Raw genomic sequence first — 11,317 nt, 5'->3', positions numbered from 1 at the left:
ATGACAGTGGAAAATTAAAAAGGCAAACTGAGGGAAGGAGAGTCTAGTGAAGGACAAGTAAAATGGAACACAGTGGAGTACTGAAGGAAACTGAAGAGAGAAGAGGAATCACAAAACTCCTCTCAACCTGAGAGACCCAGAAGCACATGCCAAGTCACCCTAAAAGCCCACCAGCTCACTCAGTCTTTCTCTTTGGCCCTGCCCAAAGCTTCAGACCAGTCACCATGGTTAGGGAACAAGGCTGTGCTGTGGCAGGACCTCCAGCACTTGCACTCCTGTCCCCTCAGTTACCACAAGGGTTGGGCTTCTCCTGCCTCCTTTTTCCATAGCAAACAATCCTGCCAGAGCCCCCAAACCACTCAAAGTGAGCCCTTGCTGAGGGCAGATGGCCACCAGGCTCAGGACTCGGGCAGGCCTCCCTCCTTCCCCGGGGAAAATCTGAGGCAGCGCTGTCAGCACAGACCCAAAAGACAACAACCAAATCAGTCTCAGCACAAGACACACGTAGTTTAACTCTACCAACCTGATCCATGTTCTCCACAGCCCTTGGCCAGGCACCCACGCTCCAGACAAGCAGATAAAAGGCACGAATCATGGCATTTACTGCCGTGGATGCTGCTGCTGCTGGCCCCTTCCCGCGCTCCCTGAGGGCTGGAGCTGGGCCCAGGTGTTCCCACAGCTGCTGCCCCTCAGGACGGGCTCCCAGCACCAGATTGTTCCACAAAACTTTCCTCCAGCCTTAATCATCAACTAATGCCTCAGGTCTCAGCACACACTGTCATGTATGGGGCTGTGCTTTGACATCAGTGGTACCTGTACATCACACAAGTCCCGTTTTTGTTGTGGCCAGGACAAGCTGCTGCTTTACAACAAGGAGTAACACCGCTGGTCTGGTTTGTCCTCCAGGTGGGATCAGGGCAGGGGGTGAGTGCATCGAGCCTTCCCCCTATGCTTTAGACTTGGTTCTAAAGTTCATGTACAGTACCCCCAGGATATTTATTATATTATATTTATATATTATTTATTGCCCTGACTGGGTTTATGAGCTGGTTGCTCAATAGTCAACAACATATTGCAGAAAGTTGCCCAGGCACAGATTAATGGGACAGTCATCTGCTTTCTGGAGCCATAGGCATCTGCTGGTTACACCCCACCTACAAATAAAGAACTGGGCCTGAAGATGCGCCAGGTGTAGTTTGGTGTAAAATACCCTCTGTTCATTTAACCTGCACAGAGCTATTGCTGGGGCCAGGAGTGGCTGGAGACTCACAATACAGGCGTGCAGTGCCTGCTCCTTCAGCACCGACCTCAGCTGAGCTGGAGCTCTCGGTGCTGCAGCTGGCCAGAAACCTAAACACAGCATTGTTGAGCTGGCTCCCGACTCAAGATTATCTCAATAAAGACAGGGAGGGGAGCACACTGTGGCAAACTTATCTTTGCTTACAACCACCACTTAACCATGCAAAATACAGCAGTTCTGTGAGCCGGGCTTTCCTGCACATTCTTCATTCAAAGGGAGAGGAGAAGCCAGTTTAAAAAAACTAGGACAAAGGCCAGTAAATGACCATAAAATTATTTAAACAAGGAACACCAGAAAGCCAGCTTTGTGAATGTGAAGCTGATATGAGCTTCCATAGGCCAAGGGGAATAAACATGTTTTTGCCTCCCAAACATGACCATCAGCTGGAAGCAGCATCACTTCATCAGTGAGAAATTTCCAAAACTTTTGCAGAAATAGGAAGAAGTAAAAGCAATGATTAACATGACTTTCTGCTCTACTTTATGTCTGACACTAAAAGTGACGTGCTTGTCTGACCCACAGTGTATTTATACATCCACATCTTATGGCTTCCTCTGTCCATGACTTCATCAGCAGAAGGTGTTCAGGGTTTGCCTGGCATTAAGTGGCCAGACAGAGTGCATTAGTCTAGAAATGGAATATTAAATTCCACTGTCAAACTGACAGATACAGTGGAATGAAAGTCCTTCAATTACATAATGTTTTATATATACTGTTAAAGAGTTCCCATGCAGTTTGGCTTCAGTCCTGCTTTGATTTCTTTACTGCCTAACCCTTTACTTTGTTCTGTCAGGCCTTGTCCTACCTCAGTGTGTCAGCTGCCAAGCTGCTTACATCTTTTTGGGAGCCATCCCTACTCAGTAAAGTGAGCCAAGTCACCACATATGGATTCTAAACTCCAGGACTTCAAACCATTCACATAGTTGAAGAATCACAAATCAGCTCCATTTCTTCTAGGCACAAAAGGACATGCTTCCAAGCTGATCGGAGAACTCTTTCTTCCCCTTCAAAATGCAAAGGAAAATTCAGTAAAATGTCATTAAAGTCATAGGATGCAAACCTCTGACAGCTCCACCCTTTCACCTGCCTACTCAACAGCAATGCTAAAAGGATTATCTTCAACTCATCTTCAGTCCAATCAGGCATTTTCTTTTAAAACCACATTGCTGCTGCCTTCCAGCACGCGATAAATTTGTACCAACAGAGATTCCACTGTTATCCACATGGGACATCATCAGTAGCTTGGATGAAACCAAGCATATTCTAACCACAAAGGACCAGAAAATGGGGTGCCCTTTTTAGGAATTAAAAGACAGGCAGGAATCCCTACAGCTGTTGTTGCTGGTTTTGTTGACTTCTGATGAGAGATACCAGGCAACATATGTTCTTCTGAGTTAGAACCACTTCAACACCAGGAAGCTTTCTGTGGTCCTATTTCAGCAGAATTATTTCCTTCTCAAAGAAATCTTAAGCATTCTGTAAGGAGTCAAGAAGTCACAGCCATTTTTTTGGACAGTTTTAATTTCCTTCATCTCCTCACTTACCATGACCAGGATTAAACTGGATGAACAGAATGGGCATGCTTTGGTCCTGTCTCAGACTGCATTCAGCTTAAGTCAAAACTTCACATTCACTGTACCATGATTTTTCAAAAATGTTCCTGCTGTCAAAGCACTGTATGGTTCTTAGCAACCCACCACCTTAAATATTTAATTCTCCACACTTGCTCCAAAAGTATATGCAAAAATAAAAAATGCAGAAAATTCCAACAATTTATAAGGGTGGTTGTTTTTTCTTCAGGTCCCAACAGCACTGAGGCTGAGAAATCTTGCAAATTTGAACAAGATAAAACAAATTTAAACTAGATAAAACAATGCCCTCTAGCGTTTTCTGTGGAGAAATCCCATACAAAATTGCTGAAAGCCTTAAAAAAATTAATGCACCATCTCAAGTGACAGTCAATGTTTCAAAAGCTTACAGCGCATGTGCAGCATACTTGGAATTTTCTGTGTACCACTGTGCCTGCAGAAATATTTGGGATCCGTTCTTTACCTTCTCTCCACTGCTGATACTTGCATCATAACTTCAAATACCATCTGTGGGCAGTCCTCCCACCTGGGGCACGTGTCAAATCACACCATACCAGCCTGCACCTTCCCCAAGTACACACAGGATTTGGTACAATGTGTTACAGACCCACCAGATAAGCAGGATGGAATTTTTGGCTTAAGGAACTTTCTTACAGAGCTCCCAAGTTTAGGAGAACTCTTTAAGGCAGCAGCTGTCCCAAGATATTGATAAACTGCAAGGAGAACTATCCAAATTCAAGAAAGACTCAAAAGAAGTATTCTCAAAGTTTAAAAACACTCCTGTAGAGCTATCAAAATATTTATTTACATCCTGTACACATTACAAAATTTAATTTTGCATACCACAAAGGACTGGAAGGGATTTTATAACTGATGGTCTGAAAAGCAAAAGGTAAAGTCCTTGAAGAAGGCTGCTCTTAAATGGGCAGCTTGGAGTCCTTCAATTTTACCATCCATTGCTCAGAAAGACAACTGCTGGGCTCTCACCATCTAGACAGATTAAAACTTGAATGACTTTGATTAAACTTTTAATCACATAAAATACTTTAAAAATAATTAACAGCAATAAAAAAAATCCTGTTAGACCCCTGTGGTTTTGTTATTTTACATGACACTGAACTGCTGCAGATAGAAACCATGGATCAAGAGGGAGGACAAAAAAAGAAAAAAAAGAGATTGGAAAGAAACTGCAGTTCTGTCCATTTCCCATCTGTAATTAAGGGAAAAAAAGATGAAACTGGCTATTTTCTGGCAACCTAAGGAAGGGGACTGGTACACTTAGAAAACTGCCTATACAAAGACAGCATCAGTCACAAATGCCCTAAGCCCTATATGATTATGCAGGCATTTGAGGAGCCAGCAACACTTTACTGTCAGGTGAAAGAAAGATACCGTATTATGGTTGGACACAAGGTCTTTTCTTTTCCAAACTCAATGATTCTTTGATTCTATTAAGTTGGAATTTGTTTCTTGTATGAACAATTTCAGTCACAGTGGCCCTATTAACAGTGATTCTCACTCCTGCTGGGACATTCCCTGGAGCAAGGTTAACACAGGCCTGGTTTCTTCAGAGGGAAGCCAGCTTGGCCTGTTTGATAGGTAAAGACAGAGGCTGAGCTCTTCAGACCAGGTATCACCCTGCACCTTCCAGAGGAACTTATTCATAAAAACAAAACATCAGAAATCTCTTTAAAAAGTTTTGCTCATAAAAGTCAAGTTCTGCGAACAAAAGCCTGCCAGAGTGACCAAGCAAAAATATAAAGAAAACACCCAGTGAGAGCATACACCTAGAGGAAATTCTGGACTTGATGTGGCACTTGTAGTGAGCCTTTTAGGGCTCTGTATTTGCAGACCTTGTGTCTGAGGCTGCAATTCAGAATTTGGATGTAGAAGTGGGATCAAATTAGACATTTTTAAAATTAGGTTTGAGCTAGGAAACTCCACTTCAAAATTCAAATTGCATTCTTCTCAGACGGCAACCAATACATATTCTAACTAAAGCAAATACTTTTTTTTTCTCTAATGAGGGATGGTTACTGCCAGCATTCTGGCCTGCAAAAAAAATTATTTTTGATCTTGTTATACATGTAACCAAATTAAGAGAGAAAAGAAAGCAGTTTAGAGACCATCTGAAAGCCAGCCAAGGGAGAATATTCAGTGTTTGTACCTCTGCACTAGGAACTCCTGTTTCTTAGAGGTCTGACACAATACATCTGTGTTACTGAGCATATGCACAGAACATTACCTTGGAGAAACTGCTTGTATGTGCATGTTAAAAAAAACCTCTCAGGATCAGATTCCTCCCTGTCACACTGTCATTCTGTTTGCAGGGAGTAGTGTGAGAAAAGGATTCAAAATCCATTCAAAATCCAAGGTACCAAAAAAGCAATGGAGGGATCTGGGGAAAAGAGACATTATCTTGAGAACCCAGTTTCCAGCCTGAGTGAACAAAACAGCTTTTCCAGTTCCTTCAGTTTATTCAGCAGTCCAGTGCCTTTCAGACACATTCTCACCTCCTCTGGGAAGAAGCAGAACAACTTGAAGGAAAATGCTCCAACATCCATAACAGAGAGGTCACACACATGCTGACATATCTTGACACCATGTATGTTCTGCAGGGATGGGAGCATTTCACTAGTGCCTCACTAGGCAAAGTTGCCAAGAGCATCCAGGTAAAACACTAAAACCATCTGAACTGAAAGTAGTTTCATCAGTGAAGTATAATTGAGCTTTTCCATTCTTCACCTTGGCCCTCTTCTTGCTGAAGTGCTTTGCTATGAGTCTAGCACTGGTGCATTCTCTGTAATATCTTTCTGTGTCACTTTCTGCAGGTACCTCAGTCGCATGGGAGGGAGCTGCTCATAAAGGTCAAATCCCAAAGGACTCTCTGCATTCACCAGTCTGTAGTACAGCAGGTGCTTTTTCAAGTTCTGAAAAATGAAACAGAAAGGTATCTAATCTTTTTCACCATCTCGAACACAACACAGCAAATCTGCAAATAGTATAATTCCATCATGCCCAAGATATTTAATTACATCATCTTCAATAGAAGAGCTGTAAAAGGCAAGTTTCTCCCACTAAAATTCACTTTTTTTTGCATGAGATTTCCAAACACAACTCCATTTTCTTCTCAACAGCCCCTCGCAATGACTTCTTGCCAGAAACTGAAGTGGATTTTTGAGTATCATCTAATAATTTACCCTGGACAGAAATCACAGAGGGCCAAATGACCCAGCTCTGTCCCACAAAGGAGAGATTTTGGCAAGCTCCTTGAAAAAAAGAGAAACTTTACATCTGTCCTGTTCTTTTCAGGGGAAGCATCCAACTAAGAGTTAAGAAAGATCACTGCTGCCCACCTATTCATAACTGTGCGACAATCATCCCTCTAATATCTCTAGCTATCCAGATATAAAGCTGCTTGGACAAGAGGCAAGGAAATGCAGCAGAGGAGATTCATCTAGGTTGCAATAGTCTCAGTGTTTTGAGGTCAATTACTACAAGAACCGGTTAAGCGTATTTACAGATATTCCAGGCCAAAATCCTGCTGCTAATCTCCTCTCATTGTCAAATTAGCAACATAATTAAACACAAATTTCAAAGCCAAATATAAGTCTGTAAGACTAACACATATGGAAAACTTAAATCCCAGCAGCACCAGCAGAATCTTACAAATCCTACCTCATCCACCAACAGCCACGTCTTCCGCAGCATGCTTTTCCGAGCAGCATCTGTCTCCTGGGAACAAAACACACACGTACTTTCCTTAATATGGTGCAGTAACACCTTTGCCCAGGGGCATACAGCACTCCAGGATGACTTGTTCATTATAATGATGAGCAGCTTGTTCCAGCAGAAAGTGCCTGAGATGTCTTATCACTTAAATCCCGCCTCTCTGCTTCTTTCCCTGATCTGAATCGCAGCTGACTTCTCAACCTTCAGGATGAATTGCAGATCAGAGGTGAAGTCTTGTTAGTACAACTATTCACTGACAGAGGCCTCAAGGCCATAGGAGGGCTTCTGCTTGGTTACTTAGGCAAAGTCAAAGAAAAGACTTTGCACCTTAAGACTGCTAAGGCGGAGGCCAAATCTATTACAAGCTCTCTCTGGGTGATCACCTTTCTTATTCTTCCCCCCACACCACAGAACCCATAATTGCTGACCTCAAAGATTTAGGTAGGACTAGCTACCATTAATGCAAATACATTAGGATATAATGAACAAAAGCTGCTGCCTTGTATGTGGATCCTCAAATAGCTGATGAGTCCTCAACATATTTGCTTATAATCTTTGTTTTCAAGTCCCAAAGGTCAGTGATTCATTGCAAGGTACACTGGACTTACAGGGAGAGCAGATGCAAAACCCAAAGACTGCAGCCCTGAAGCTCTGCTATCCATTACCTACCTGTGCTGTGCTTTCTTGGGAGAAAATGAAACTGTTCACATGAGCCACGGCCACCAGGTACAGAACAGGGCACCAGGCGTGGCGCAGCGCACCAGTGACCAGCGTTCGGAAGTAGAGTCGCAGGAGGTTCAGGTTATCCTCAGGAGGGGAAGTGTAGCGCTCAAGAGGCACAGGAAACTGCAACAAACCCATCCAGAGGCAACATTACAATTTTTGTCAGGGTCTAAGTGGTGAGAGGAAGTTAATGACTTCTAGGGTCATTAACTTCTCGAGCCCTTCCTTGTGCATGCCCCCTGTAACGCGATGTTACCCCAGTGGCATGACCCCCATTTGCAGCAGAGCTGCTACGGCCCACCTGACTGATGTGATGTCTTGTCAAGACCTCATCAACTTTATAGAGAGATGTTTTACTGGTCCTATCACTGCAGCTGATTTTTGGCACAGATAAGATGAGCACTTATAAAGTAAGAAGACAGAGTATTTTTGACAGCACTGCTAAATTCTATCTCTTGCGCTCTGCTCACTCAAAAGAAACGCAGCCCTACACTTGACAGATCAAATTTTCTTGCTGTTACTCAGCAGAGCACAACTCCGGGATAACTATATGTGGAAAGATGCTTGAGAGGGAAAATGACTATTTGTCTATGCATGGACAAGGAAAAAGTTTCCACCAAGGTGTGAAAATACTTATTTAAGGGAAAGGTAATTGCTAGCACAACACAGGGCGCGACCAGCCCTTCCATAAATTAGAAGGTTCTCAATGGTTAATCCAAGCAAGGTTTGGGACAGTTTCCAGTGAAGACTGAGCAATTTTACAGCTCCTGTCCTCCACATATCCACACAAATCAAGGTTGGAGAGTCACAGGCAAGAGTGCAGTATCACAGAAATACACAGTGACAGGCAATTACCATAAGCCAGGATTACCTGCTGTAACGGCACTCCCAGCGCCCGCAGGATATTTGTGTGCTCCCCAAAAACAGAGAGACGCAGATGAACACTGAAACGCTTCTGTAGAGGTAGAAGAACAAAAACTCCAAAGAGTGGATCTCCAAAGGAGACACCCTCAAATTGCTCCAGGAGACTTATATAGAGATCATGGAAGGATGCCAAACCAGGGAGAGGAGCATCCAGGTTCAGAGAGTCCAGGACCTTGGGTTGGCAATACACAGAGAGAAGGGCAGCTGTGTAGCGATGGATTGGTGCTTCTAGAAAGAGGTCACTGCCAGTGAGGAAGACACACATAAGCCGTGCAAGTTTGGCAGCAGTTGGGATGCTCTGGAGGATTTTAGAACGCCAGGTTTCCAGCAACAAGACCCACTGCAGGTTCCAGGTCACAGTGTTGATGAGATCAAGTGGCAGAGAGTTCAGTATGGCCCCACGTGTCTCTGCATTAGTCACTTTGTTGTAGAGGCTGATAAGTGGAAAGAATGGCCAGTCTGAAGGCAGGATGGGCCCTCTGACCTCAGGAAGCAGCATTGACTGGATGAGGTAATTCTGCCCTTGGTAGGATGCCTGAGAACGCATAAGGGTGGGCTGCAAGTGGACAAAGTGGGAGAGGTAGCAGGAACGAATGGAAGGCAGATTCTGGTATGATTCTCTCAGCAGGGCACCACGAGTAACCCTTGGCAGAAATGCTGCTGCAGAGCCAGGCTGTGCCAGTTTGGCACTGGTGCCCAGATGCAGAATATCAGAGAAGTCAGCTGCTTCTGGCCCACCAGCTTTCCCTTCACTGTAAGGTAAAGACAACAGTTTAAGAAACAAACAAACAAACATAACCTGAAATGCCAAACAAACAACATATCACATTTATTCACCTCTACAGTCTTCCTGGAACAGGAAGAGTAGTACAGGCAGTACAGCGCAGTACTTTCTACATCACTGAGCTATTCTAATACAGAGGGCCTGTAAAGCATCAGCTACCTTGGTATTTAGACATAACTCACAGAACTACATTTGGAGTCAGCAACACTGAAGCTGTGCCATGAAAACCCTCCACAGAACGCCAGTCTAGTGCGGAGCTCGAAAGCCCTGTTCAGAAAGGCAGCCTACTTATCAACACGGACATGAGAGTGCTGAGATGAAATACTGCATATCAGATACGGCCTACACAAACCAGTAAGACAATTCTCAAAACAGAACTTTGCAGCTGACAGTGGCAAGGTCAGGGGAGCCATACAGACTGATAGAAACTGTGCATGTGGAGGGTGTTTGTCAAATCCATATGCCACAATCTCAGACCAAAGACCCACCATTTTGTTGACCCAACAAAAAAAACCAAAACATCACCACACAAACAAATCTACTACAAAATTTTCCTTCTTTCTCTCCTCCTTCTTCCCTTGAAAAAACAAGGTACCTCCTTGCAGCACCTTGGTTCAACCTCCTACAGGGATACACCATGGCTAATTTAAAACAGTTTGAGATGAACAAGATAAACTGCTACCATCTCATTGCCCAGATATGAGAGGATTCATATTTGAGATGCTCATAAGTTCTTCCAGTGTAAAGTGGAAGACATGGCATTTGTCAAATCAGCAAACTGGATTATTTTGAGTGTGAGGAAGATTCATTGAGCTTTTAGGCTATGTCAAATTCTCATTTATTTTCTAGACTCCTGATTCTCAGGATGGAAGATGCTAGGCCTTAGGGAGGATCAGTTCTATCAGGAATCACACAACCTTGTCACCAAGGAAATCAAAAGAAACTGGTCACGTTTCTCAACAGCACTTCAACAGAGAAAAATATGCAACCACTGTGCTTGCCTGATTAGAAGGCTCCATGCCAGAAGAATAAGCCAGTAAATAAAATTTAACTACAGGCCCCATTTAAGGCCAAAAATTACGACAAAATTGCTATGCCAATGTGTTTTTTCCATTTTCCCCATGTTTTCCCATGTACCAGACTAGAAAAAGGAAAAAATGCAAAGCTTACGGAAGAAACTCTGGATTAAAGGCAAGATCCAGTAGGACCTCGTGAGCCAGATGCTCACTCCCTGGCAACAGACGGCTTAGCAATGCCATGGCAACACAGTGATGGAGTGAGGCATGCTGGGCGTAATCTGGACAAGTGCCTGCCTGTACAGGAAAGAAAACAACAGATAAAAGCATTTGTCAACAAGACACTCAACACAGACAGGAGGGTCAAACAAGACACAGATCTCACAAAGTGAAAGACTCAGGCAGACTGCAAGAGCTGGCAGCATTCAAACCAAGAGATATTTCTGCTTCCCCTGACTGCCTTAGATAGTCAGATTTTTTTTTTTAGCAACACAGTTGAAAACTTTGTTCTTATTTTATCCCAAAGAAAGGCAAAAATATAATCTTTTCCATCCAAAGTATTTTGGAACTAAACTCCCACATCAGTAACTGGAAAGATGTTACTTGCTAATGGATCATAAAAGTCAGCAGAAGAATCGCCAGACCTAAGTCAGGTACAAGCAAGAACAGGGACATGAAGACCAGCTGCCAGTGAAGTCAGTTCCTTGGGGGAAAGAAATGAAAGGACTGATAACGATACCATTCTCCGAGCCAACGCTAACACAAAGTACTGCAGGTGATATTCATGGCGCAGGATCCACGCAGATGAGGGAGTCACAGAGGGAGGTCCAGTCTGCCAGCTTTGATGCAGATAATCCTTCAAGCCTCTGAAGCCCAGCACAGAGCTGTACTATAAAGGAATCACAAGTGGAGACAAATAATATTAAGACAGTTTGTGTTTGGAGGAAAGCAAAACACAACCCTATCCAAGGCCCTCCCCTACTTCCTCTCACATGACAATTCCTGTTGGCTACTCCAAAAGCCATATTTAAAAACAGCCTAATAAACATCTGCTTTTCTTCCTCAGGTGATGGATGCTCACCTGCATCCATTGTGACCATCCCCATCACAGACAATCAACAGTCACTGCCTACATTTTCTGAAATGTTCTGTAAGGCAGAAATCTGGCCAGTGGCTTAAAATGTTTTTCCCTCATCTGGCCAGATATCTCCATCAGTAGTCGATCAGCTAATTCAACACAAGGTCACAC

General features: G+C 43.6%; 1 protein-coding gene across 2 annotated transcripts in view; it reads right to left on the bottom strand.

Annotated features, from left to right (window-relative positions):
• Positions 1–3,042: 3,042 nt before the first annotated feature.
• RPAP1 (RNA polymerase II associated protein 1) overlaps positions 3,043–11,317 on the bottom strand; it is a 38,811-nt gene continuing 30,536 nt past the window's right edge. For both annotated transcript variants that reach the window (XM_064714130.1, XM_064714128.1), the window contains 6 exons: positions 10,808–10,957; positions 10,223–10,365; positions 8,216–9,020; positions 7,291–7,467; positions 6,568–6,624; positions 3,043–5,819 (listed from right to left, as the gene is read on the bottom strand). In XM_064714130.1, coding sequence (XP_064570200.1) covers positions 5,664–5,819; positions 6,568–6,624; positions 7,291–7,467; positions 8,216–9,020; positions 10,223–10,365; positions 10,808–10,957 — 1,488 coding nt within the window. In that variant the 3' untranslated portion in view covers positions 3,043–5,663. The remainder of the gene's footprint in view (positions 5,820–6,567; positions 6,625–7,290; positions 7,468–8,215; positions 9,021–10,222; positions 10,366–10,807; positions 10,958–11,317) is intronic.

The sequence above is a fragment of the Zonotrichia leucophrys genome, chromosome 5 (genome assembly GCF_028769735.1).
Source record: "Zonotrichia leucophrys gambelii isolate GWCS_2022_RI chromosome 5, RI_Zleu_2.0, whole genome shotgun sequence".
Classification (NCBI taxonomy): Eukaryota; Metazoa; Chordata; class Aves; order Passeriformes; family Passerellidae; genus Zonotrichia; species Zonotrichia leucophrys.
The sequence above is the reverse complement of the archived record's forward strand: the minus strand, read 5'-3'. Positions and strand labels throughout refer to the sequence as shown.